This window comes from Gossypium hirsutum, chromosome A09 (assembly GCF_007990345.1).
Source record: "Gossypium hirsutum isolate 1008001.06 chromosome A09, Gossypium_hirsutum_v2.1, whole genome shotgun sequence".
Taxonomy (NCBI): Eukaryota; Viridiplantae; Streptophyta; class Magnoliopsida; order Malvales; family Malvaceae; genus Gossypium; species Gossypium hirsutum.
Window position 1 is genome coordinate 74,088,685 of NC_053432.1, and position 26,317 is coordinate 74,115,001.

Genomic DNA, 26,317 nt, shown 5'->3' on the forward strand with positions numbered 1-26,317 from the left:
TGCAATGAACTCTGATTCGGTGGTGGACAATGCAACACACTTTTGCAGTCTCGATTGCCATGCCACAGCTCCCCCTGCATAAGTGATTAAGTAACCTGAAGTAGATCTCCTCGAGTCAATGTCTCCGGCCATGTCTAAATCTATATACCCAACAAGAACAGGTTTCTCATTGCTGAAACAAAGTTTCATGTTGGAAGTGCCACGAAGATATCTCATAATCCACTTCACTGCATTCCAATGCTCTCTGCCTGGATTAGAAAGAAACCGACTAACTGTACCAACGGCATAAGCCAAGTCTGGTCTCGTGCAAACCATTGCGTACATCAAACTACCCACGGCTGAAGAGTAAGGAATTTTCTGCATCTCTTCCTTCTCCTTTTCTGTGGAAGGACTATGCTTAACACTCAATCTAAAGTGCATAGCAAAGGGAGTATTCACCGCTTTAGCTTTGTCCATACTAAACCTTTGAAGTACTTTCTCAATGTACCTCTCTTGTGATAACCATAATTTCTTAGCCTTTCTATCACGTGTCAGTCTTATGCCAAGAATTTGCTTTGCTGGCCCCAAATCCTTCATTGCAAAGGATTTACTCAACTCTTGTTTCAACTTCTCAATTCTAGAAGCATTCTGACCAACAATAAGCATATCATCAACATAGAGCAAAAGAATAATAAAATCATCACCAGAGAATCTCTTAACAAACACACAATGATCAGAAGTAGTCTTCTTGTAGCCTTGCTCCCCTATAACAGACTCAAACTTCTTGTACCATTGCCTTGGAGCTTGCTTCAAACCATACAAGCTCTTCTTCAATCTGCACACATAGTCATCTTTCCCTTGTGCAACAAAACCCTCTGGTTGCTCCATGTAAAGCTCTTCTTCCAAGTCACCATGAAGAAAAGCAGTTTTCACATCCATTTGTTCAACCTCTAGGTCATAACAAGATGCCAAACTCAGTATAGTTCTGATAGAGGACATCTTCACAACCGGAAAAAATATTTCTTCAAAATCAACCCCTTTTTTCTGAGTATAACCCTTGACGACCAATCTAGCTTTGTATCGTGGAGATGAAGACTTCTCTTCTTGCTTCAACCTGTAAACCCACCGATTATTCAAAGCTCTTTTGCCCTTAGGCAGTTTCACCAATTCAAAAGTATGGTTCTCATGCAAGGATTGAAGTTCGTCTTTCATCGCTTCAACCCACTGATCTTTGCATTCACTCTCCATAGCTTCTTCATAACATTCAGGTTCTCCCCCGTCAGTCAAAAGAACATATTCATCAGGAGAATACCTGACAGAAGATCGTCGATCTCTGGAAGACCTTCGAAGTGGAACTGCTGGTGGAGCTATAGGTGCTTGTTGTTGATCATTCACAACATCATCCATGGGAGTATCAAAGTCACCTATAGTCTGATGGTCACCACTAACATCACCATGCACATCATCCTGGATAGGATCTGGTGAAGAGTCTAGGGGAACCGGATTCACATCGATCAAGTCACCACTACCTTGTGAATCCACTTTCTCCATCTTATCAATGTCATCAATGGTCTGATCCTCAATGAAGACAACATCTCTGCTTCTCACGAGTTTCTTCTGAACTGGATCATAGAGTCTATAACCAAACTCACCATCTATACCATAACCAATAAAAATGCATTGTCGAGCCTTGGCATCCAACTTGGATCTTTCATCCTTTGGAACATGAACAAATGCTTTACAACCGAACACACGTAGGTGATCATATGACACGTCTTTACCAAACCAAACTCTATCTGGCACATCACCTTTCAAAGGAACACTAGGAGACAGATTTATCACATGTGTCACTGTATTCAAAGCTTCAGCCCAAAATGATCTTGGTAACTTTGCATCTGACAACAAACATCTGACTCTCTCAATCAATGTTCGGTTCATTCTTTCAGCTAACCCATTTAACTGTGGAGTCTTTGGTGGTGTTCTCTGATGTCTGATTCCCTGTCGTAGACAATACTCATGAAACGACCCTGGGTACTCTCCACCATTATCAGTACGAATGCACTTCAACTTCTTCCCAGTTTCCCTTTCAATTGATGCTTGAAACTGTTTAAACACCTAAAAGACTTGATTTTTAGACTTCAAAGTGTAAACCCATAGCTTTCTTGAACAATCATCAATGAAAGTCACAAAGTAAAGTGCACCACCATGTGATCTTACTTTTATCGGACCACAAATATCTGAATGGACCAACTCTAGCAACTCTGATTTCCTATGAGGAGGATGGCTTCTAAATGAAACTCTTTTCTGCTTTCCTGCTAGACAATGAGCACAATTCTTCAGTGTAGCATTCTTTAAACCCGAAAGTTGATTCTTCTTCGCTAAACAGCTAAGCCCCTTCTCACTCATGTGACTGAGTCGTTTATGCCACAACTCAGTTGAGTTGTCATTCAGTGTCACATTCACCGTCTCTCGAGAAGTCAAAGCTTGCATCAAGTACAAATTTGAGCTCTTCTTTCCTCGAGCCACAACCAAGGAGCCTTTAGTCAGCTTCCACTGCCCTTCACTGAAGGTGTTACAGAATCCCTCATCATCAAGCTTTCCTGCAGAAATCAAATTCAAACGGACATCCGGTGCATGTCTGACATCCTTGAGAGTTAACTTTGTTCCATTGTTACTTACCAAGCTAACATCTCCCATACCAATAACCGAAACCAAACCATCATTACCCATCTTCAATACCCCAAAATCACCAGGAGTATAAGATGTGAAGAATTCCTTTCTCGACGTGACATGAAGTGATGCACCAGTATCAATCACCCAACTAGTCTCGTCGCATGCTAGGTTGACCAAATTCTCATCACAAATAACTAACAGATCTTCACGAGTAACAGTAGTAACACGCTCGGATTTTTTATCGTCATTCCGATCGTGTTTATCACCACCACCTTTGTTCTCTTTCTTCCACTTGAAGCAATATTTCTTGATATGACCTTTCTTACCACAATGATGACACTCAAGATTCTTGTATCTCGATCTTGACTTGCTTCGGCTTTTATCTCTACCCTTTCCATCTTTGTCTCTGTTTCTCCCCCTGTTCTCGATAACCAACACCTCGGACTGTGATGTAGAACCCTGAGATCTTCTTCTAACCTCTTCATTCAACACACCACTCTTAGCCAAATCCAAAGTAATAATACCCTGTGGGGCAGAATTAATGAGTGAGACTCGAAAGGTCTCCCGAGAGTCTGGTAGAGTAGCAAGCAACCAAAGTCCTAAAATCTCGTCATCAAATTTGACACCCATACCAAGCAACTGATTCATCACACTCTGAAATTCACTAACATGGTCAGCTATAGACATTCCTTCTTTATATTTCAGCGCCATCATTTTCTTCAGCAAAAATAACTTGTTATTGCTCGACCTCGAAGCATACAAGCTTTCAAGCTTCTCCCACAATGTTCGAGCATGTGTCTCCTGATCAATGTGGTTGTAAACATTTTCTTCAACAAATTGCCGAATAAAGCCACACACTTGTTGATGCTCAAATTCCCATTCTTCATCACTTTTCGAATCGGGTTTTTGAGTAGTAAAGACCGAAAGATGCAAAGCCTTCACAAACAACAAGTCCTTCATTTTATTCCGCCAAAGTTGATAATTTGTGCCATTCAACATAATCATCTTGCTCGTATTAATTTCCATAATTACCTGACACAATAACCAAGCTCTGATACCAGTTTGTTGGGAAGAAACCGAACAACCGAAACAAAGCGAAAGCACAACCGATGTTCTTTCTCTCCTTATAACTCCTATAAAAAATTATGGCAAGCACAATAGCATAAGATATGTTCTCTAGCAACCTTAATCAACCACAAATCAACTAATGCAACCACAACAAAAATAAATAGAGACACCGATATTTTTACGTGGAAAACCCCTCTAAATCAAGGGTAAAAACCACGGGACTTTAGAGTCCGATAAAGAGCTCTACTATCATCAAATGTTCGACTACAAGATCACAATATCAAGCCTACAACAAGCATTCAATTCCGACAAGGCTAACAATATGTAATCTTTAGCAAAAGAGAGAAAAATGAGAGAACATCACCAAAAACGTAGCTGCTGAAAAATGGGTATTTCCGACGCTACAAGTCTCGGATGAAAAATCCGACCGTACAAAGTCAAGAACACCTTATCACCTAGCTGCTGTCCAAAAATCAGCTCAATCGAACCACGGATGGACCGTCGATCGAGGAGTTGATCACTGCTGCACCAAGCTTGAAAAAACTGATTTTTTTTTCTGTTCTCTCTTTTTCTCCAACGAGCTTCAATCTCACTCTCTGTTTTTCTCTCTTTTAAATTGAGAATTTGACACTCAATAATAATAGAAAGGCTGCCCACATCCCCCACATAAAAAAATTGGCTTTTGACAAAATCAAAGAAAGACAAAACATTATGGCAGAAAATATGGGTTTCCCACATAGTGGGACCCATACCCAACAGACTCTTGGCCCCCTAAACGAAAGAATTGCCTTTTAGACAGACCCTCCTTCTCAGGCAGACTCCTGGGTACACATTCTCCATCCATTTAGGCTAACCAAATTGGCCCATAGCCTATTTTTGTAATAACTTTACATGGTCTCTCCCAGTTGGGTGCCATTTTGTGTCACTGTGCTGCTGGGAGATTGGCCTCTGTGTTCTTCATTACCAAGTTGCGAATTTGGAATTGTTTGTTATGTAGTTTAGAGGTATAATAGTTAACAACTATCAGTTTTGGATCTATTTCTTTTTGCTGATTTAAGTTAAGGTTTTCTATGCGTTTGGTGTCTATACGTTAAAAAAAATAAAGGCATATTGTGTTGGCCGCTTCAAACAAAAGGTGTTTTGTTAAAATTGTATTATTTTATTATTGGGTACAAATAAATCAAGGTGAGAAATAAGCATATGTAGAATTACAGCATTTATCTATATCATTAAAATAGCTATAATTATTTAATAAAAAAATAGTTTTTAGTATTTTTCATTCTGGTGTCCCTCCTAAAATCTCTCTAAAGTTTAAAGTTTGAGAGTTGAATCAACAAAATTATTATTATTTTAACTCAAGAAACGACAGTGTATAAGACTAATTACATAACTGAACTTGAGTGTAAGCATGAGGGATGGCATTTTTATAGAACCTGACAGAAATATGATTGTCTATATAATATATAATTGGGGCCCACAATCATATGCAAAAGAGACTCAGTCAAAATCCTACAAAAGATTGAAAAAATAAATGGTAAACTTTCTTCCAAGCATGTGGAAAAAAAGAAAAAGTTAAAACCATGGTTGTTAACATTTTCTATATCATAATATGGAAAAACTAGTTGATTCCTATGGACTTTTGGTGTTTCAAAAGGTTTTTTTATGGTTAAGTCTTTATATTTTTTATAAATTTAAAATTTAGTCTTATTTTTATTTTAAAAAATATAAATTTAATTGTTAACATTATAAAAAAATTTATGTTAGATTTAAACTCATCACAATATCATTTTGTATGTTACATGATTGTGAGATTTTCTTTTTTAAAAATTTTAAAATGTCATACTAATAAATTTAACAAAAGAAATTAATAAAATTAAATTTTAAAAATTAAAAAAATAAAAAAAATAAATTTTAAAAAATAAAAATAAAAATAAAAAGAATTTTAAATTTTATTTATTTATTTATGCAACATGACTCATGATTAAAACCAATAAAAAAGATTAGATGTTCTGTCTAATTCCGTTGAAATTTTATTAATTGTTTTTGACTGCAAATGCGTTATCATGTATAAAAAAAAGACCACTGGAACATTAATAAAAGGGTTAAAGATGCTTTTTTTTTTCTTTTTCTCTAATAAAAAATTGTAAGCTGTTTGATTTTTAGTTGATAGGAAAGAAAAAGCATTTTCACTTCAAGATTTGTTGGCATATTTAGAATTCAGAGGTTTGTTTATCGGCGATTACAGTTTTTCTAAGTGGGCTCCTTTTAAAAGCTTTCCGGAACAAGCCTCCCTTTTTGCCTTTGTAGAATTTATGGGTTTGGGGCTACCATATATTGAACTAGACGTTAGAGCCGGATGTCCATGGCCTGACCCGCCCCGACATGTTTAGACCTCGAAAATAACATGTTACTATTTACTGATTATTAACTTAACTTATAAAATGAGTTTTTTTTCAATTGATTTAAATAAATTAATTATTTACAAAAATAATTTAAGTGTAAAATTTTGCATGAAAATGACATGTTTTTTTATAGTGCATGTTTGTGTCGGCTATCTCACTACCATCACCACCTTTTATCATCTTGTAATGATTACTCGATGATTGCTCAATCTATAAAAAAAATAATATTTTTTTGTCGGTACTATGTTCACCAGCATCAATATGTATTTTTTTTCAAATACACTTTAAATGTACTTTTATTCTGAGATTTAAAAGAAAAAATAATATTTTAATAGATGTCGGTGTTCACGCTGCTAGCACCGGTTCAAATTTTAAAAAAAATTGAATTTTTTTTTGTGTCAACATTCACATTGCCGGCATGCACCAGTTCAATTTTTTTTAAAAAATAACTTTTTTCTGTTTTGGTATCAATGCTCTCATTGCCAGTACCGATGTGGTTTTTGAAAAAAAATTTGGTCGGCATGCTCTGATTGTCGAGACCAATACTATTTTTTAAAAAGGCCAAAGACACTTTATCATTGACAGAAGATTGCGACATTGTCATATTTTTATTCTTTAAAAAAAGTTTTATATGGGGAGTAAAAGTTTAAAAAATTGAAGAGTTGAAATAAAATTTTTATTGTAATTAAATTTCATTAATTGTTTTAATTATATTAATTAATTGGGCCTAAAAATTTAAAGAATTGAAAAATGCCTAAAAATTTAAAGAAATGAAGAATTTGAAATAGAACTTAATTACAATAAAATTTTCATTAATTACATTAATTAATGGGGATTAAAAGTGTAAGAAATTGAAAGAAATTGAAGAGTTTGGAATGAAATTGTAATTTCTTAAATTTTTAATATACAATTTTTTTACACAATAAAAATATCTTTTATATTAAGTAAAGTACATTAAAATTATAAAATTGAAAGTCAAAATTTTTTCTTTTTGGGAATAATTATTTTACTATATTTTTTGTTTATAATTTGTCCTTCCGTTTGCCTTGTTGGCATCTTATTTATTTTACAATTAATTAATCTTGTTACTAGATAATGGATTGTTGGCATCTTATTTATTTTCCTTTTCAGGACTACTTTGGCGTAGTCCTTGAATTGACTTCTTCTATCAGCAATCCTGTGAAAAGGAAAAAAGAATAGCAGAATAAGTTTGTTTGAACTTAGTGAGTTTCAAAGAAAAAAAAATTATACAGTACATTACTTAGTACATTAACCAAACTTTTCTGAAGATCATACATGAACTACATAAAGTACACTCACTGGCGTATACAGAACACAGATAGACTCAACATGCCAGCTTACTTATTCTTTAGACGTATACTGTACGCCAACTTAACATAACTCAGACAAATCCATCTTCATGCCAGCCACGTACCCAAAATACAGAATTAGAAGCATATCATTCAGACTTATTCACAATCATTCTCCCCCTTAACTCCTCATATCATTTCCATTCAAAATAGCATGTTTTATCATGATTTGTCAATCTAGTTTGCAATATATCTACTCTACTGGAGGCTACACAAACATATCTCCACATCCTCGTCACCACATATCGAATCATATCGTATCATACATATTAAAAGCAGATGGTAGTGACTTAAGCATGAATAATGACACTTACTTCATTTTACAGACAGACTGTACTCAGACTGATAACTATGGATAACCATTATCCACACAAACATCTTTCATTCATTTTTCACTCACACACTTTTCATCCTTTACAAAGGAAGAATAATTACCTTATATGAAATATAAAATAAAGAAACTATAGTACATGGAAATAAAAAGGAACTCACTAAAATCTCTAACACAAATCTATAAAGCAGGTCCCTTTCCCTTATCACTTGGACCTTCATTATCTTCTTGAGCAATACGCTGGTACTAATGTATGAGTTAGTTGAATACTGCAAACCTTACTTCAAAGAGGTTTTCTAAACTTAAGTTTTGAAAGAGTTTTCAAAGAAAAATCAAGAAAGAAGAAGAAAACATAAAAGTGTTCAGAAAGACCACCGCTATCTTTATTTACTTAAACTCGGAGACAATTATTAGTGGAAAAAGCAGATAATTTCACTAACTCTCTTGATTCCCGTGATTAAGTGCTCTTAACTTAATTTAAGTCTTATCATCTATAATAGTTTAGTTTTGTTTTAACTAAGTCTCAACTTAACTAATTCAAATTACCATACTTAAATAATAAATAAATCTAAACAATTGCGAACTTACTGAGTTCGCCCAAAACATCTGAGTTGGGTGAATGCTTACAGAAAAGTCTGTCAAACCACAAAACACGCTAAAACAAAGAGTTCGTCAAATGACGCATCACACAAAATCTTATATTTAGTCAAAACAAACACTTTACTTACTCATATATATCCTTATTTTACCAATAACACACCAAACAATAATCAGATACAGAGACTTCTTCAGGCGAGTTGTTACAATTTTTTTCATGAAACAACTTTGAACGTTACAAATTTGTGAACTAAATTCCAAACAACTTTCTTCTCCGGTCTCTAACATTGGTCATCAAATCGACCTGGATCTAAATTATGTTCTTCTACTCATTAATAAGTACTGAACCATCATATTGATCATCAAACTTTTTAAAAAAAAAAACTTAATAACCTAGTGATTTAAATAAAAACTCCCAAATAGTTTAGCGACTTAAATAAAAATTTTTGGATAGTTCAATTATCATTTTGTAACTTTTTTAAAATTAAGTGATTAAAACGTAAACTTACTTTTAGTTTAGTAACTTTGAGTGTAGTTTGCCCTAATAATTATTTTAGTGTTGGTTGTAGGTATACTAAGGTTAAGCTATGCCATAAGTCTTTGCACTCTTCGTAATTTTAGAAATTTGTCTTTTTACTTTAAATTCCTAAGAATTTAGTCCTTCTACTTTTCATTTAATGACCCAATTTCTACCTTGCTTTAGAATCCATCGTTTAAGTCGAGTGTAGGGTGTTACATTTCATATTTCAAAATTCGAGTCTAATTGTTAATATTAAATAATTTTATTAACTCAGGTTCATTGCAATATTATTTTTTTTAGTTATATAACTATCAAGTGGGCATTTTTTTTATTTTAAAATGTTACACCAACAAATATAACTGTATTAATAATTAAATTTGATTTTTAAAATCTGAAAAATAAAATAAACGAAATTTTCAAAAATAAAAGTATAAAAACTAAAATTTATAAAAAAATACCAAAAAAAACTTAAAACACTAACAAAGTACCTTTTTTTTAACCCCTTTTTATATATTTAATTTTTACTCTACGAGTACCCTCTCAACTCTTCTCAGAGTAGCATTGACCTTTTATATATATTTATTATTTAGTGTAATCCACAACCATGTTATGACAGTGAAAAATGAAATTTTAGGTATCAACATACGTAAATATCATGTATTGGTATTAATTATTAAGTGCTCTTATATATTGTAAAAATAATTGTATTAATTGATTCAAGGCTCTATTAGGGTGAACAACAAATATTATTTAACAACATAATAAATTTGATGGAAGGAAGATGATAAGGTGTGATGGGTGAATTGTTTGATTATGAAAGTTGGCTAAACATAAAGAAAAATAACGTTTAAGCAACACAAAAGGAATCAGATTCCAGATAACAAAATGAAAATGAAGTTATGAACTAAGGCTTTAGAGTAGTCAAAAAGCAACCACCATTTAACCTATTCCTATAAGCCAAGAAAAGTTATGTTAACATAAAGGTTAAGAATCTTTCTCTTTATACCTTTATATATAAATCACTTAAGCACAGATTTATCATTTACCAACTCTAATAAACCTTTCCCAAATTTTCCTTGTTTTGCACAGAAAGAGAGCTTACAATCAGACTTAACATTCAAATTCAGAAATTGGGGTTTTTTTTTTTTTTTGATGGAAAGTTCATCATCAAGAGCTGAAGTAATAAAGCCAATGCTTCTTAAAGCTGCCATTCCCTTGGCACTCTCTGTTGCAGGTTTTATCTATGCCAGGATCATTGCCAAAAGAAGAATAAACCTACAAGTTTCTTCAATGGAAACCCAGGTAAGTCCCCTGGAAACTGATCCTCAACAGTTTAGATCAAGTGAAGCTATACTTTATCCTACATCTTCTACAAGTGGAGATGATGGAGAAAATATTTGTACAAGTACTGACTTTACAAGCATGATTACAAGTTCTGAAATTCAGAACAGAATTGCTTATGAAGAAGAGGTTTTAGGCCTAAGATCCCGAGTCGAAGAGCTTCAAAAGAGAGAATGGGAATTAGAAAGGAAGTTTCTTCGTTTCGTTGATCTTAAAGAACAAGAATCTGTGCTTATGGAGCTTAGGAACATGTTGTTGATGGAGAGTTTGTGTGTTGAGTTCATGGATCGAGAAATTTCATCCATGGAGGCCGAGAACAAAAGGGTCGAAAACATAGTTATGGAATTTGTAGGAGTTGTGGAGCAGATTGAGCATTGGAAATCACAGAATGGGTTGCTTGAGAGAAAAGTAAAGAGGCTTTTGAGAAAAACAAAAGGCCTAGAAAAACTCATAGGAGAAAAAGATTTGAAGATTCAAGCTAAAGATGCAGAAATTAGAAGAAATGGTGAAGAGCTACAAGGAAGAAGCAATGTTATCAAGAAACTAGACGATGAAATGAGGGACCTCAAATGCTTGACTCTTCAATTACAGGATCAGAAAGATAAGCTTTCAAAGAAGTTGGAATTAGCAGAGGTTTCACATTCATCAATCTCAAAGGTTCGTAAATTTTAATTTTAGGAACATACTTTTTGTACTATGCTAATCCGACTCCTCATTTAAGTACGCATATCCTCTAACTGTGACCCAACTTGTGTGTTTTCAGAGTGCAGAAGAGGGGATAACCAGGGAGGAATACACGCAACTTGCCAATGAATATGAACAAGTTCAAAAGGAAAGAAGTGATGAATTAATGGAGCTTACGTACTTAAGATGGTGCAATGCATGCTTGAGATACGAGCTGAAGCGATATCAACTGCTGCAAGAGTATATCCAAGGGAGCAAGGATCAGCTGGAACAAGACTTTGAAGAAGGTGGAGAAAGTGTAGGATTTAGAATAGAAGAGCAGCTAGGCAGTCCAAAAATGGTGGAGCCTCGCTTTGGTGTTGCAAAAGGTGGCGAAGTTAGCTCCAAAAGACAGAAATTGCTTAAAAAATTCAAGAAATTGGTGGATGGAAAAGGCAAGCATGAAAGGAAGTGCTTTGGCAGATATTCAGTTTGTGATGAAATGCAAGATCAGGTTTATCAGTGAATAATGCTAACTAGGAGACTTATAAAATCCATGCCAATGAGAAACCTGCAGTTAGAAGTAAAAACAACAGGAGCAGCTTGGGGAAAATATGTAGAATAAATGGTAATGACATAGTTTAAAAGTAACCTCCCATAAGTGTTTCTTTTAAAAGTTCATTGATAGACTCAGATCCAAATGGCTAAAATTGGATCATATATGTAGCCCATATTTGGGTTAAATCTAAGGGGCTTTATCGAATAAAAAAGCAATATTTTATGAATGAAGGAAAGCCATCGTTGCCCATTTTCCTAGCTGTGTCATAAATCAATCTAAAATATGTCCAAGTAATGTGTCAAATCTGGGCATGCCCCCACCCAAGTACCTATTGATGTCAACATTCCAACCACTCAAACCTGTTAGTTGGTGATATAATATTTCTTTTATTAATATCATTATATTTTCAATCTCTTTCCTAACTTCCAACAACGTTTTAAATGTCTTTTGAGTTTTTTTATTACATAAGGATGAGAAACAATTTAAAATTATATATATATATATATTTATCTAACATGTAGGGGATAACTAACTTGCCTTAAAAAATTTAATTTTAAAACACACTCATTCATATTCAATTAAAATCTTGAAAAGGAAAACATAAAATTTATCTAGAGTTTATTGGAAAAGAATCATAACCAACTAAATCTAAGTTCTACAAAGATATAATTATTTATTTTGGTATCTTTTTTGTCCAGCTCATAATTCTTCCTTCCAATCATTTACTTTATCACTTCACTCAATCCTTAATTATTCTTATACTCTTTTATGTTGTATTTTCCTTGATATTTGTATAAACAAAATTCTAATTTTTTTTTTATTTCAACGTTATTGATTCGAGAAACATAAAAGCAGCACATCTTATGTGATTATCATAAGCACATGATTCTGACAGTGCTCATACTGAATGTTTTGGGATTGTTTATTTAATTACTTAGATTAAATTTTCTCGGGAAAGTCATTGTTATTAGTCATAGTTTTATATTTCAATAAAAATCAAGAGCGATTGTAAACTGGTAAGGAGGATGAAGATCGGAGATAAGTAAAAGCAACCATTATATGAATGTGTTTCCAATAATGTAGTATTATTTCAATTAAGTATCATCTTAATAATTTGCAAAACAGGAGCAGGAGCACAAGTAGTGGCTATACACAACTCCAACAAAGAGGTGTGTTTGCTTCATGGCAATACGGCTAACACTGAGGATACCTTTTTGTTGGGCGGACACAAGAATGCAAATCAGAATAATATTTGGAATTATTGCTTTATGCAAGTTCTGCTTGGAGACAATGGCACCATCATTCTGGACTGACCTTTCGGATATGGCATCTATACCACCAACCTTTTACTTTCACTGTCTTATGTTTTCTTATGTTGTTTTAAAAGAAAGGAAGCAAACTTTCTTTTATCCTCAACCGAAGTTAGAGTTGATAAAAAATTGCAATGCAAACTATGTCATGATTTTATATAGAATAGTATAATGTATAATATTGATTCACAAAAAAAATTATTGCTTATCATCTATACTCTTTCTACATTTGAAGTTTAAGATTTAAATTTATTATAATATTATTTTTACACTACAACAATATAGATATATAGCGTTGACAATAGTAGCTGTCACCATTTTTTAGCTTTTACGATCTATGTATTTGATTCAATTTGAATCTACCTTTTTAATAATTTTTTATTTATAATAAATTTAAAAATATATTTAAAATATAAAATGATGAAGAAATTAGTTTTTAATAGTAAAACAATTAAACAAATTGAAATTAATGTTTTTTACATTAAATTTAAAAATTAATAGTTAACTAATACTTTTTTAATACATTGAGATCAAAATTAATTTTATTTATCGGTGTACCATATACAAATTAAATCAAACTTTAATCTCATTTTTCAAAATAAATTTTTTTATTTTTCGGAAGTTTATTTTTAGTATATTTATATTAATTATCAAGCTAAATATGATTTTTTTTCAAACTTAGAATAAGTGAGACATTTTTCATATATAAATATTTTATTATATGAAAACTAATTAAATAAAATAATTTAACAATATTTAGTTTGATAAATTAAAAAATTAAGTACTAAAAAGACAACGTTGAAAATTTTTAAGTATTGAATTTAATTTATAAAATTTGTTTTATTTAATAAAACTAGGCGGAACATTTGAACTAATCGTACTAGTCAAACCAATCAAACTGGTTGGACCAAAACAGTGGCTAATTAGTTCAATCACCAATTTGGTTTTAAAAATCAGATCTGACTTGCTGGTCAAACAGATTGCACTAGGCATAAGTGGACTTACTTAAAAAGTCAAGGGTTTAAAATTAAAATTGTGGAAATTATGGTATAAATTAAAATTTTGAATATTTATACAATATTAAATTAAATGCATGAAGCTTCATCATTTTCAGAACCGAATCAACCGGTCAAACTAATTGGATCAAGAATCGACTAATGTACCAGTCCAGAATAAGGGGTTAGATTGGTTGGCTCATGAATTGGTTGAATCGATCAGACCGATCAAACCAATAATTGAATTAGTTTTACCTATTTTTAAATATTTTTTAATAATTTATTCAGTTGCACCAATTAGATCAATCGAACTGGTTGAATTGGGAACTGGTGCTCTGACAGGTTCGCCTAGCGGTCCAATTCTAAAAATTTTGAGCTTTGTTGATGATATATCATAGGTAAAGTTTGCAAGGTAAAGAGAATTTTGAAAAGAATTGAATATAACAATTATTGAAGGAGAAAATGACTTTTTATGTAACACCCCACACTCGTACCCTTCGTCGGGACGGGATACAAGGCATTACTTAACTCTAAACTCAAACTTTCATACATTTCCGAGTCATTAAACTCGACTCAATTTAAAACTTTTTTAATTTTTATTTTAAACTTCTTATCATAGGCCTACGAGTCCTAAATTGGCCATTGGATACTATTCGGGATCAACCCGGGTCCTTAAACCATCTATAGAAAAATTGACTTTAAAACAAGGCACACGCCCATGTGGAATGGCAACACGCCTGTGTGACCAATTCGATACGGTCGGGCTATTGGCCTGTGTAACTCACACGGCCTAAGCAATACAGAGACACGCCCATGTCCTCCACCCGTGTGGAATTAATTCTAAATGCACACCTACAGGGGTTTTCATACGGTCTAGCACACGCTCATGTCCCTGACTCGTGTCCTTCACACGGCCATGACACGCCCGTGTCCTAGCTCGTGTACAAAAACATGGATATTCTGTTTCTAACGTCAACACCCCCAAAATGTCACATGGCCAAGGCACACGCCCGTGTGCTAGGCCGTGTCCATCACAAGGCTAAGACACATGACCGTGTCTCCGCCCGTGTGTTTACTATCATGCATACTGACTTGAAATTTTTACGTGCTAGGGACACACGGTCGGACCATATGCCCATAGGGCAGACTGTGCGTCACACACGGCCTAGACACACGCTCGTATGTCTACTCGTGTGGACAATATAAGGCTATTTACCAAGCCTATTTGCCACCCTTACTTACATAACCTACATAATAGCAACCACAATCAAGATAAGACTATCTCAAGCAACCAAATCAGCCACAATAAACAACATTCCATTTGTGCATTTTATTCATTTATGAAAATAATATCTTTGCATATAAATCAAAATGAATATTAGCCATCATTTGAGGCTTAATACAAAATGATGGGTTTCCAACCCAAGCCAACACATTTGGCTGGTTCTCAATGGCACAGAAATAGTAAAGTTTAAGCCCTATACATGCCATATTCAAAAATATAAATCAAACTACACTGACTGCTTCTATTGATAGTGTGATCAATATCTTTAACTTCCTTTGGTCCTTGAGCTAGATAGGCGGCACTAAAAGAAAATGAAAAAGGAGAGGGAGTAAGCATAAAGCTTAGTAAGTTGCACATAAATAAATATACAACATAACTTTACCGTTTATCAACAAGTATCATAATACATAAGTGGCATAAGCAAAACTTACTCATCAATATTCAATACACCTCATATAGCATATATCGAGCTCACATTTCATATATACCATATAGGTACTTATACGACTCACAACACGGTTATACTTTCCTTGTTAACTTGAAATTATACTTTCACCATTGAACCATTTGGAACATTATCGGATATTCATTTAGCCTTAAACATGGGGTCAGGTGCCGATGTCATGTCCCAGACATGGTCTTACACAAGTTTTAGCATATTTGTATCGTTGCCATGTCCCAGACATAGTTTTACACTGACACATCTCGTAGACGATGCATGTCCCAGACGTATCTTATACTGGCTTACGTCTCGAGGCCGAAACATGTCCCAGACATATCTTACACTAGCATTCGTCTCAATGCCGATGCCATGTCCCAGACATGGTCTTACACTAGCTTTCAAAATGTGGCCGAGGCATTTCCAAGACATGTCTTACACTAGCTCACACAAGTGACCCAAATGTCATGGCATGAATATCCGATTTATTTCCTAAGGTTCAATCAGGAAATTTACTATCTCTATTCTTATCACATTTTCTCATTTCCACAATCAAGCAATTTATGCTATAATAATTTCAATACAATTCAAATACATATATTATTTATGTAGTTTTACTATTTACATACAATCTACCTCGGATTACAAAATGTGGTGACTAGTCAATTTAGTCGATTTGCTTGGCTTTCCCCTAGTCTAGATTTGGATTCGGTATTTCTTAATCTATAATAACAAAATGCACTTATTTAGACACTAAATAAAATTAGGCAAACAAAATTTCACTTCTTCGGTGAAATGACCATTTTGCCCCTAGACTTTGACAAAATGACCATTTTACCCCTAGGTTTGAAAATCGATTTTTATCAAATTTCTTCACATCTTAAGCTTAGCCGAACCTTTTTTACTCTTATAACAACTCCAAATTCCCACTATTTCACATATTTAACATCTATTTTACAACTTATGCAAAATGGTCCTTTTAGGCGTTTTCATGAAAAATCCTTTCACAAAAGTTGTTTATCACCCAACTAAGTTTATATTCTTCCATAAAATTTAAGAAAACACCCTAAATGCTCTCATGGAAAAACCTTAGACTTTTAACCATTTTGCAAAATAGTACCTTCATTTGAAAGCTTATGCTTCAAGGGTATCAAAAATGCAAAAATCATCAACAAAAGGGTATGGAAATCACTTACTTGTGAGTCAACTAAGAAACTGAAATTTCAAGCTCCCAAAGCCCTATTTTTGCTGGTAAAATCAGTGAAGAAGGAGAGGTGAAAGAGATGATATCATCCTTTGATTATTTTATTTCTACTTTAGTCAAAAAGTCAAAAATCAATTACCTAACATTGAAAATTTTCAATTCATTGCCCCCTATGGCCGGCCACCCTATTTCTAAGGGTCTAATTGCCCTTTAAAGGCCCCCAATATTTATTCCCTAGCTATTTGACACCTTTAGCTATCAATTCAGGACTTTTACACTTTATGTGATTTAATTCTTTTTTGCAATTGGGCTCACAAATGTTAAAATTACTTCACCAAATATTTCATGCATTCATATAATCATGCTATAACATCAAAATAATAATGGAATAATTTATTCGATCCGGATTTGTGGTCCCGAGACCACTATTCCGACTAGGCCCAAAATCGGGCCGTTACATTTTATAGCCGTACATCACAACTGAAAAGAGAAAGAAAAGGAGCCCATGACTTAACAACTTTGAATAAATCAAACAAATAACTATCCCTAAAGAAACAGGATTTATTATCCAAACAACCTAAAAACAGATTATCAAATCCTCACAAAGTTAAATATTTATTATTTTAATTTTGAAGGAAGTGTGAAAGAAGAAAGAACAAAAAAGTTCTCATGTTTTTTAATCAATCTTAGATTTTGAAAATAGATTTTAAATTTTAAAATTTAACTCTTATAAAATTAGACTTAAATTTTATTTATTATTCAACTAAATAAATTCCAAATTCCAAATTCCAAATTCCAAATTTATTTATTTATTTATTACTTTTCAAAACAGTCCATAAAGAAATTTTAGAAATTGTTGTATGACTTAAATAATGATTAATGTTGGAAATAGTTTGATATTAGGGTGTAATTATCAATAGCAAATGATGCAATAAAAATCATCAGCTTTAATTATTGAACGTTAGATTAGTTGGAGTGTTGAGAATAAGATATCATTTTCCCATAATAGGTTGATTAGGTGACACGTTATATGCATGGAGATGTTAAAAGGTTTTTTCATCCTTTAAGGACCCAAAAGGAAATTTTAAAAGTTGCAATCAAAAGTTCAACTGCTCTATATTTAATATAACATTAGCTTCTTGTTCTTTGGCCATTAGGGTTATAAACGTCATTTTAATTTAATCTTATAATTTCATTTTAAATTTTTTTAAAGGAAGTAAATGAGTTAGTTTAGTCTTTTCATTTTGATTTTTTTAACCATGACTTTTATATATTATTTCTTTTATGTATTTAATGGGATACTATTTTTACATTTCGTGATTAATATTGTACCCATAATTGTTTACTTTGGAAGAATAACATGGATTTTCAAGCCTGGAATGATTATAGTTTCTTCATAGAATTTGAGGTCAGAGATCATGATAAAAGCGAGAGTTGAATGCTTTGATGACTAATTACATCATAAATGGTGGAGTCTCTCATAGTGAGTGACAATTATTCTTGAAGATAGGAAGGATCTTATTTTACCAGATGATAATGAGAGATGTCATCGATCCATTGCTTCTTTTTATATCAATTTGACTTTGTTTTCTTTTTTGATGAGGCCATTGCATCTCATAAAATTTTAGATAAATGTGGAGTTTGATTCAATACATTATTAAAAATTGAATATATATTGATCCAATGCAATTTATTTGTTTATTCTAAAAGTTAAAAAGAACATAAAATAAAATAAAAATTACTCAAAACAAAAAAAATATAAGGACCAATTGTATGATTTAACCTAAAATTTTTGTATGAAATGATGATTTAACGTGCCACGTCATCTTACTGTTACACCGTTAACAAAAATTAATGGCTCAGTGACTAAAACGTAACATTTCAAACATAAGTGAGGTAAACAAAAATGACAATTTTGATAGTTTACCCTTAAGTTAATTGCCTATTTCTTTTATGCCATATGTTATCTTTTTTCTATTTTCTATTTTCAATTTAATATTTAAATTATTTTGTTTATTTGAGATATTTCCATTCAAACTACCTACAAGTTTGATAGTTCCTATTATAAATAAAAGAAAATAATCTTAATATATATATATATATATATATGTATACTTTATATTTTATTTGGTAACTTAACTAATTAATAAAAATAAATTATTTATAGATTTGTCTATCAAATTACTTAAAATTAAAATTCACTGCCTACATAATTTTTTTTATTAGGTATCAAGATTAAATTATAAATTTTTTGAATTGTACTAAATTGAATTTAACTTTAGGGACAGTGTATAATTGAAGTTTAATTTATTAAACTTAAGGTTGTCAATTGAATTCACTTTTACCGATTCAGGTGATTTTATGCTGGTTCAACTTCTTCTTTCTTTCTTTTTTTTCAATAATGTGATTAAATATCTAATTTTTAAATAAGTTAATTAAAATAAAAATAAAATTGAAAAAAATTCACATATATCAAAGTAAAAATATCATAAAGGACTATGGTATTTTACCTTTTCTATTAGAAAAATAAGTAAATTAGTCTTTACATATTAAATTAAAGAACAAATTGATATTTTCTATTAAAATTTTTATCAATTTATATTGTTAAAAACTAAAATGCATGGTGAAATAACTAGACAATGACACATGGTTTGTTATTGTACCTCATGCTAATGTTTAAGGACTAGTTTTCAAGAACAGAAATAAATGAAATTTTTAACAAAATAATCAAAATTTTATTCTATTTAATATACATGAATTAATTTATTTTTTTAGTGGAAAAAATAAAATACAAATTAATTTTTATTACTGGAGTCTCCATAATATTTTTAGTTAGGAGAAGTTTAACTTTCAGTTAAAATAAATTAAGATAAAAAGTGACTTTTGAACATTGAAAAAAGCTGCTGTCATGGGATAATCACAGAACAATGTCTGCCATGGGATAATCACTAAATCTTGTCAAGTATAAAGACAATAGACGCAGATATTAGTACTTTTTGAAACTCAAAGTCGAAAGACATGGAAGTCCCTTTTTGAGGGGTTATTTTACAATATGCCAAAATTTTGTACTTAACATTTATGTTGGTGGTCCATCAAAATTAAGCACCCAAATTTATCATATTTACTTCATTTTCATGCTCATTGTAAATCGCATAAGAAAACATAGTTATCTGTATGGTTGTCATAAAAAAGAAGAAGAAATATAACATGTGAAGCATATACATGAATTACTTTAGTTAACTCAGTCCTTTGTTTGTGTTTATTTGATAACAAGTTGAAAAGTCCCTTCAATTTGCTTTGTTTTAAGGATGGGACAATACCGCTTTTAGGAGGACCACAATTGGGTTATCATTTTCACTGAGAAATAGACACATTGGTACAAAACTCAACTTGGAAATGGGCAGTTTTCCAATACCTGGAAAGGAGAAATGAACATAAGACAAATTATTGTTCTCTAAGTTATCACATTTTGTTTATACTTTGTTAACATTTGCACAGAGAGAGAGAGAGCGATTCCTCTCTAATATACATATATTGGTTATGTATGAAATGCAAATTCAGGTAAATTAAAATAAAAAACGATTAATTTCTTAATTTTCATAAAATAAAAGGATGAAATTACGAATGTTTAATCTATAATGGGAATAATATGAAGTTTCATAACATTGTTCTCCTTTGTCACTGAAAATGAAAATTTGAATTGAATAGGGAGATTAGTGGGGCTATGGAATTGAAATGTCAAAATCAAAGTCACAGTCTTGGTAGCTCGAAGGTCATGATGTTATACAAATTTGACAATAATCTTTTGCTTTATTAGCAATTACATTTTCAGTTTCAAAATAAAATTGAATCAAGAAACATTAAAAAGTAGTGGCATGTGGGTTCATATGATATGCTGGGCAACTCATAGTTTAATTATTATTATTTGATTTAACTCTTAGATTCTGAGGGTAACATGGAATATTTTATGATTGGATTAATTAATTCATGATTTTACAACTAAAAAGAGCTTGCCATGATTCACATTCCCTTTGCCAGCCTTGGTTCCTACACAAACCCATCCCACTCTTTCTTCTGTATTTTCTTTTTAATTAAAATAAATTTGAAAAATCTCATGCTTTCGCCAATTCCGCTTTTTGCCCTAATTTCTCCACCAAACTTGAACCTTATACAATTCACTATCATATGCTATGATGTCAATTTTCCTTTTTCTGCTTTTTTTTTTAATAATTACTAAAAATATCCTTCAAAATCGTTACTAAAATTTTTAAAAGAGGCATGTGGAAAGTTTTAAGTTAATAATATATTTATAAACTATTAAGCCTCTTTGTCAAGGGATTAAATTTTCTTTTACAAAACATAATGAAATTAAAAATCAAAATATATTCAAATTTAAATAAAATTCAAACATATTCCCATAATAAAATTTGAATACAAAATATCAACATTCATGTTAACCTTCATTTCAGTCAAATAATCTGCTTTTATTATTTTACTAAAATGTTAAAACATTAATTTTATTTATATTTTTACCATAGTAAAGCGGATTAATTATATACACAATATTTATGTTAATATCTTCAATTTTTTTTTTGGTGAATTATAAAATAAGGGTAAAGTCTTAACAACAACGCAACTTTCTTTAACAATATTCTTTAATTTTACTTTTGTTTTAAATTTCAATTCAAATTATCGTGGTTTTTGTCCACATTTTTTTTGTGGTTTTATTTTGTCTATTCTATTTTTTTTTTCTTAAAAGCAATGATAGTTTTAATTTTAGTTTTAGTTTTTAATTTCTAGTCATGTTCTAGTGTATATATGAGTTTTATCAAGGGTGTTATTATATCTATCGGGGACCATTTTCAAATGGCTTTATCATGATAGAGTACAATGATGGTGTTTGTAAAATTCAAATTTCAAATGATGAGGAGAATGATAGACTCTTAGACTTAGTCTTTTGTACATTACTAATGTGATAGGTCTGTTAGGGCTCTTAAAAGCAATTTCGTGGTTAAGAGTTTAGTATGATGATTATGAGGCAACAATGTAATTTTCAGCATTTTGATTATGATAATAAATTATTTTTAAATTATTCTAATGTTGCGGTTGTTACGGATTTGAGTTGGAATTATTATATGAATATAATATTTGTGAATTAATTTATAATATTTTATATTCTATCACAAATGCGTGTTACTGGTTTTAATTACCTTTGGGGAGGAATTCAGGAATTTAGTATAGGGAGTCACATTGAAAATTGCCATCTTCAAAACATGCGCATCAAGAAAAGCATTTGTTGAGGAAGTCCTTAAGACATGGTGTTTGATGTGTTGGAGAAAACTTTCTTTTTCTTTCTCTTCTTAATAACTTGTTTGTTTAAGCATAAAGCTTTGGCTCACACCTACCTACTTTTCTCAAGAATATACATATAAATATATATTTACACATAAAATTAGAATTCATCACATCCATACTAATTGAATCTTAAATTAATTGATATTCAGTAGAATGTAAATTTGATCATATTGAAGCACATTTTTTATCTCAAAAGTCAATTACATATTTTCATGTCTCATTTTTTTCATTTGAAAAGTATAAAAAAAGGTAAATTATTGGAACTTGAAACATGTTTTGACCAATTATTTTAACCACCTATCATTGTTTTATTTTCTTTTGTAAAATTTGGATTAGATAATTTATTTTATATAAACTAGAATTTGGTATAACAATGATGTAAATGAAACGATTTTTTCCTTATAATCTTTTTGAACATTCAACATATTGATATTGTTTTTCTAAAATGAAAAGTAGGTAATTTTTTTAAAAAATAATACTTGATTACTTTAATCTCAATTTTGTCTTTGTTTAAAATTTTACTTCAACTTTTTTGTCAACACTAAATTTAATATTCACTTAAATAAAATGAATTATAATAATTAGATTATGACACATTTATAATATAGGTGAAAAATAAAATTTATTTAAGAAAATAATGAAGTTTTGGTTGAAGTGTAACTTAAATCCATGTACTTGAATATTATTTTGAATATTTATAAATTTTATATAAAAATAAGAAAAATGTAAAAACATCTATATTTATTAATATTTTTTTGGTGATAAACAAATAACAAAATTACATCAAATTAAATTGTTTGAAAGTATCACTAGCTTTATCTTGTTGTAGAACTTTCAAGACTTTATTAAGTGCGTCATCATAAACCTTCAAGCCTGTCTTCCATCCTAAAGTTAGCTTAGTCAAACAATCAACAACTTGATTAACTTCCCTAGGAATATACTTGATCTACCACTATCCTTCAGTTCTCATAATCTGTTAGACCCTCTTGCGTACTGTGGTTCCTAAATCTACCATCATACTACCTTGTAAGGCTTTGACCACCTCCAGATTATCGGTTTGAATCGTAACTCTTTTAGAACCTTTGCTAAGCAAAATAAGTATACCATAAAATACATCAAAAAACTGTGCATTTTCCCAGGTGGTGATTATACCCCAAGATCCAATTCTCATTCTAGCCATACAATAGTTCACCAACAAAATCACTTCCAGATCCTCTATCTACTGCACCATTGGTGAATAAGTGTATCCACTTACCTGTCAATGGTGCTCAAGTAGCAAAAGTATGCTCATTTTGCTTGTATTCATTATGACTTAACTCATATTATTGTGCCCAATTATAGGAAACTTTAACAATCTCAAGAGCGTTCTAGGTAATTCCTCGGAAGATAAACAAATTCCTATTCTTCCAGATGTGCTAAGTGATTAGCCCAAAAAACAAGACCAAATTATTCCTCATCCAAGCAACCTCGTAGGACAACAAAGATTAGAAGTTAACCAATCCTGTAGAGTCCCAAAAAAAAAAAACTTGTGTTGTTTATCAATTGCGACAATATGCATCCACACTTCCTTCGCTTCCGAATAATCCCGTAGCACATGAATGGTATCCTCTGTTTCAAGTTCGCATAATGAGCAAGAGCTATTATGCTCAATTCCCCGCCTAGTACGCTTCACATTAGTAAGTAGCCTTTACTTAGATACTAAGCAAAGGAAAATTTTGACTATTTGCAGCCCTTGATATTTTCACATGCTCTCTCAGAATCATCTCTAGAATTCCAAGAATTTTCCTTTAAAGACCAAAAGGAACTTTGAACAAAAAAGGACCCTCGCGTCGTACTTGTCCAAATAACCCTATCCGGTCCTGATGAAGGGTGAGGAGGTGAAATACTTACTATTTGCCTGACCACATCCTTTGACAGCTAGATGCAGAAAAGGTCAAGATTCCAAGTTCCATCCGGTGTAACTATTTCACTAAAAAAGCAATCCAAATCAAGATTAGCATATTATCAAAGGACCTATTGTTGGAATCCATGAATCCTTCTAGTAAGGAATGCTATTACCATTTTCTACTGACCAAACTAAATTCTCCCGAAATAAGGGCCATATATTAGAGAGAGCCCTCCAAAGATGTGAACATTTACTACGAGTAATACTATCCGATAATTTCTTTAATCGAGTTGATTTCAAGTTGATTTGTAACACTAATTTAACCAAAAATAAGATATTATAAAATAATAAAACCTACTTCAAAGACTTTTCTTTTCTACAAATATTTCTCAACCTAAGATACTTGTTTTTTATTCTCACAAAATGCTAAAAAGGCAAACCTTTCTTTAACAGAAATGCTATATGCATGAAAATAATTTCATATAGTAAATAAATTAAATTTGATTAGTAAGGCTGAAAAATAAAGTTATGTATCCGTAGTGATGGGCAGTTCATTTTAATTCCGAAGATTATGAATCTCTTTTTAATATCAGATCATGTCATTTTCTAATTTTCATACTTTAATAAATCACATAATATATGAATGATTTGATTTTAAATCCTTAAAGATATTTTCCTTATATATTTTGTGCTACCGCTGGAACCACCAATAGTTACCACTGTGCTGCCGGCGGACTCTACAACTGTATTATATATAGAAGAATTATTTGAAAAAGGGGGGTTAAGTGGGGGTGATAACAAGGGGCCGAAAGGTATAATAAAAATTGCTAAAAGACCTCTGTGATTATTTTTAATTTTTATATTAAATAAATTAATTTTAAAAAAAGAATTGGAGTGATTTAATCTTTGTCAATTTTAAAAGTGATTATTTAAGGATAAATAATCACAGTATTAATGTTTTACGTCAAATTTACACAATTTTGATTGGTATAATAATAAATTTAGCTCTCAAAATTTACATATATTATCTATTTATATATTTTTTAACCTAATTTTTTTATATATTCTTTTTTATGTTTAGATTTTTTTTAAAAAAATTATATAATTTTTAGGATAGTTTTTTCATATCTAGACCAAATTAATAGAATATGTAAACATTAAGGGCTTAATTTGTTATTATATCAATAACAGTTATGTATAATTAACTGAAAACATGGATTGTTGTAATTAATTATATTTAGTTTGTTCACTTTTAAAATTGACATAAATTAAATTACTCTCATTTTTCTAAGAAAACAATTGAGCATCAAAATTAGAAAGATTAGGGAGGTGTTTTTACCAAAAAAAAATTGAAATATATATATATATATATAACAAATGAGAACTTCTTAATTATACTTGTGATGTTAAAAATATGTATAGGTATGTATCTAATATTAATTATTTATTTAAAAATAAAATAAAATAAATTAATAAGAGAGTATTTTTATCATTTTAAATTATAAAAAATTCTAAAAAACTTATATTTAATAAGATTCAAACTTATAATACTATAATTTTCAACATTTTAATTTTATTAAAGTTTGAACTTTTTATTAACATGTTGTAACCTAAAATATATTAAAATAATTAAACAACTGGCTATTTAATTTTACTTAATACGATAAATTCTAGAAAGGTGTCATATATTAATCTTTTATCATATCGAGGGTTCATTTTAATTTCAATCGTAAACATTACATTATATTTAAAGCATATATAGTTTCTTTTTTTTTTGCCAGAAAAGCGTACATAGTTTAATAATTAAATTTAAATTTGAAGTTTTTTACTACTTCGATATTACCTACTTTTTTATAAATAAGATAAAATTTTAAATTTAGTTTTCAATGCCAATTAAAAAATAATTATTTTTAAGAAATACAATTAAACCCGTTAACTACTTGAATAAAACAATTAATTACTCAAAAATTTGGATAAAAAATAGTTAGTTAAAAAAAGTTTTAACAAGAAATAATGGTACAAAATCCAATTAGTTTCAGAATAGTTATGAGAAGGCAATCATCATTGGCAATGCCATTAGTAGAAAAGATACATCCTTCTTAAAAGGATGGGACCCCTCCTTATTTAAAACAAGCCATGGTGATTAAGCCAGGTGGAAGGTTGCACAGGTGGCACAAAGGTAGGTGGTGATCAACATGTGTGAACAGCTATATTCAATTGGAAGGCTGAATTGCGTAGGCCATGGCCGATGCCCGACCTTCTGCCTACGTAAAGACGCTAAACAAAGAACCAAAAGTAGCGTAAGCGCCAAACCCATCCTTGTCCGTCCATCCAGCGGCTC

General features: G+C 31.1%; 1 protein-coding gene across 1 annotated transcript; it reads left to right on the top strand.

The window, feature by feature from the left end:
* The first annotated feature begins 9,959 nt into the window (after positions 1-9,959).
* LOC107889789 (protein CHUP1, chloroplastic) lies at positions 9,960-11,729 on the top strand. The gene is made up of 2 exons (XM_016814350.2): positions 9,960-10,938; positions 11,045-11,729. Exons 1-2 carry the CDS (start codon positions 10,093-10,095, stop codon positions 11,468-11,470), a joined length of 1,272 nt encoding a protein of 423 aa, XP_016669839.1. The 5' UTR covers positions 9,960-10,092; the 3' UTR covers positions 11,471-11,729.
* The last annotated feature ends 14,588 nt before the right edge of the window (positions 11,730-26,317 follow it).

What these genes read in the sequence shown, in the direction of transcription:
- LOC107889789 (XM_016814350.2), top strand. Translation starts at nt 10,093, where the DNA reads ATGGAAAGTTCATCATCAAGAGCTGAAGTAATAAAGCCAATGCTTCTT. An exon ending in CACATTCATCAATCTCAAAG is followed by an intron (nt 10,939 to 11,044) that starts GTTCGTAAATTT and finishes GTGTGTTTTCAG; the next exon opens with AGTGCAGAAGAGGGGATAAC.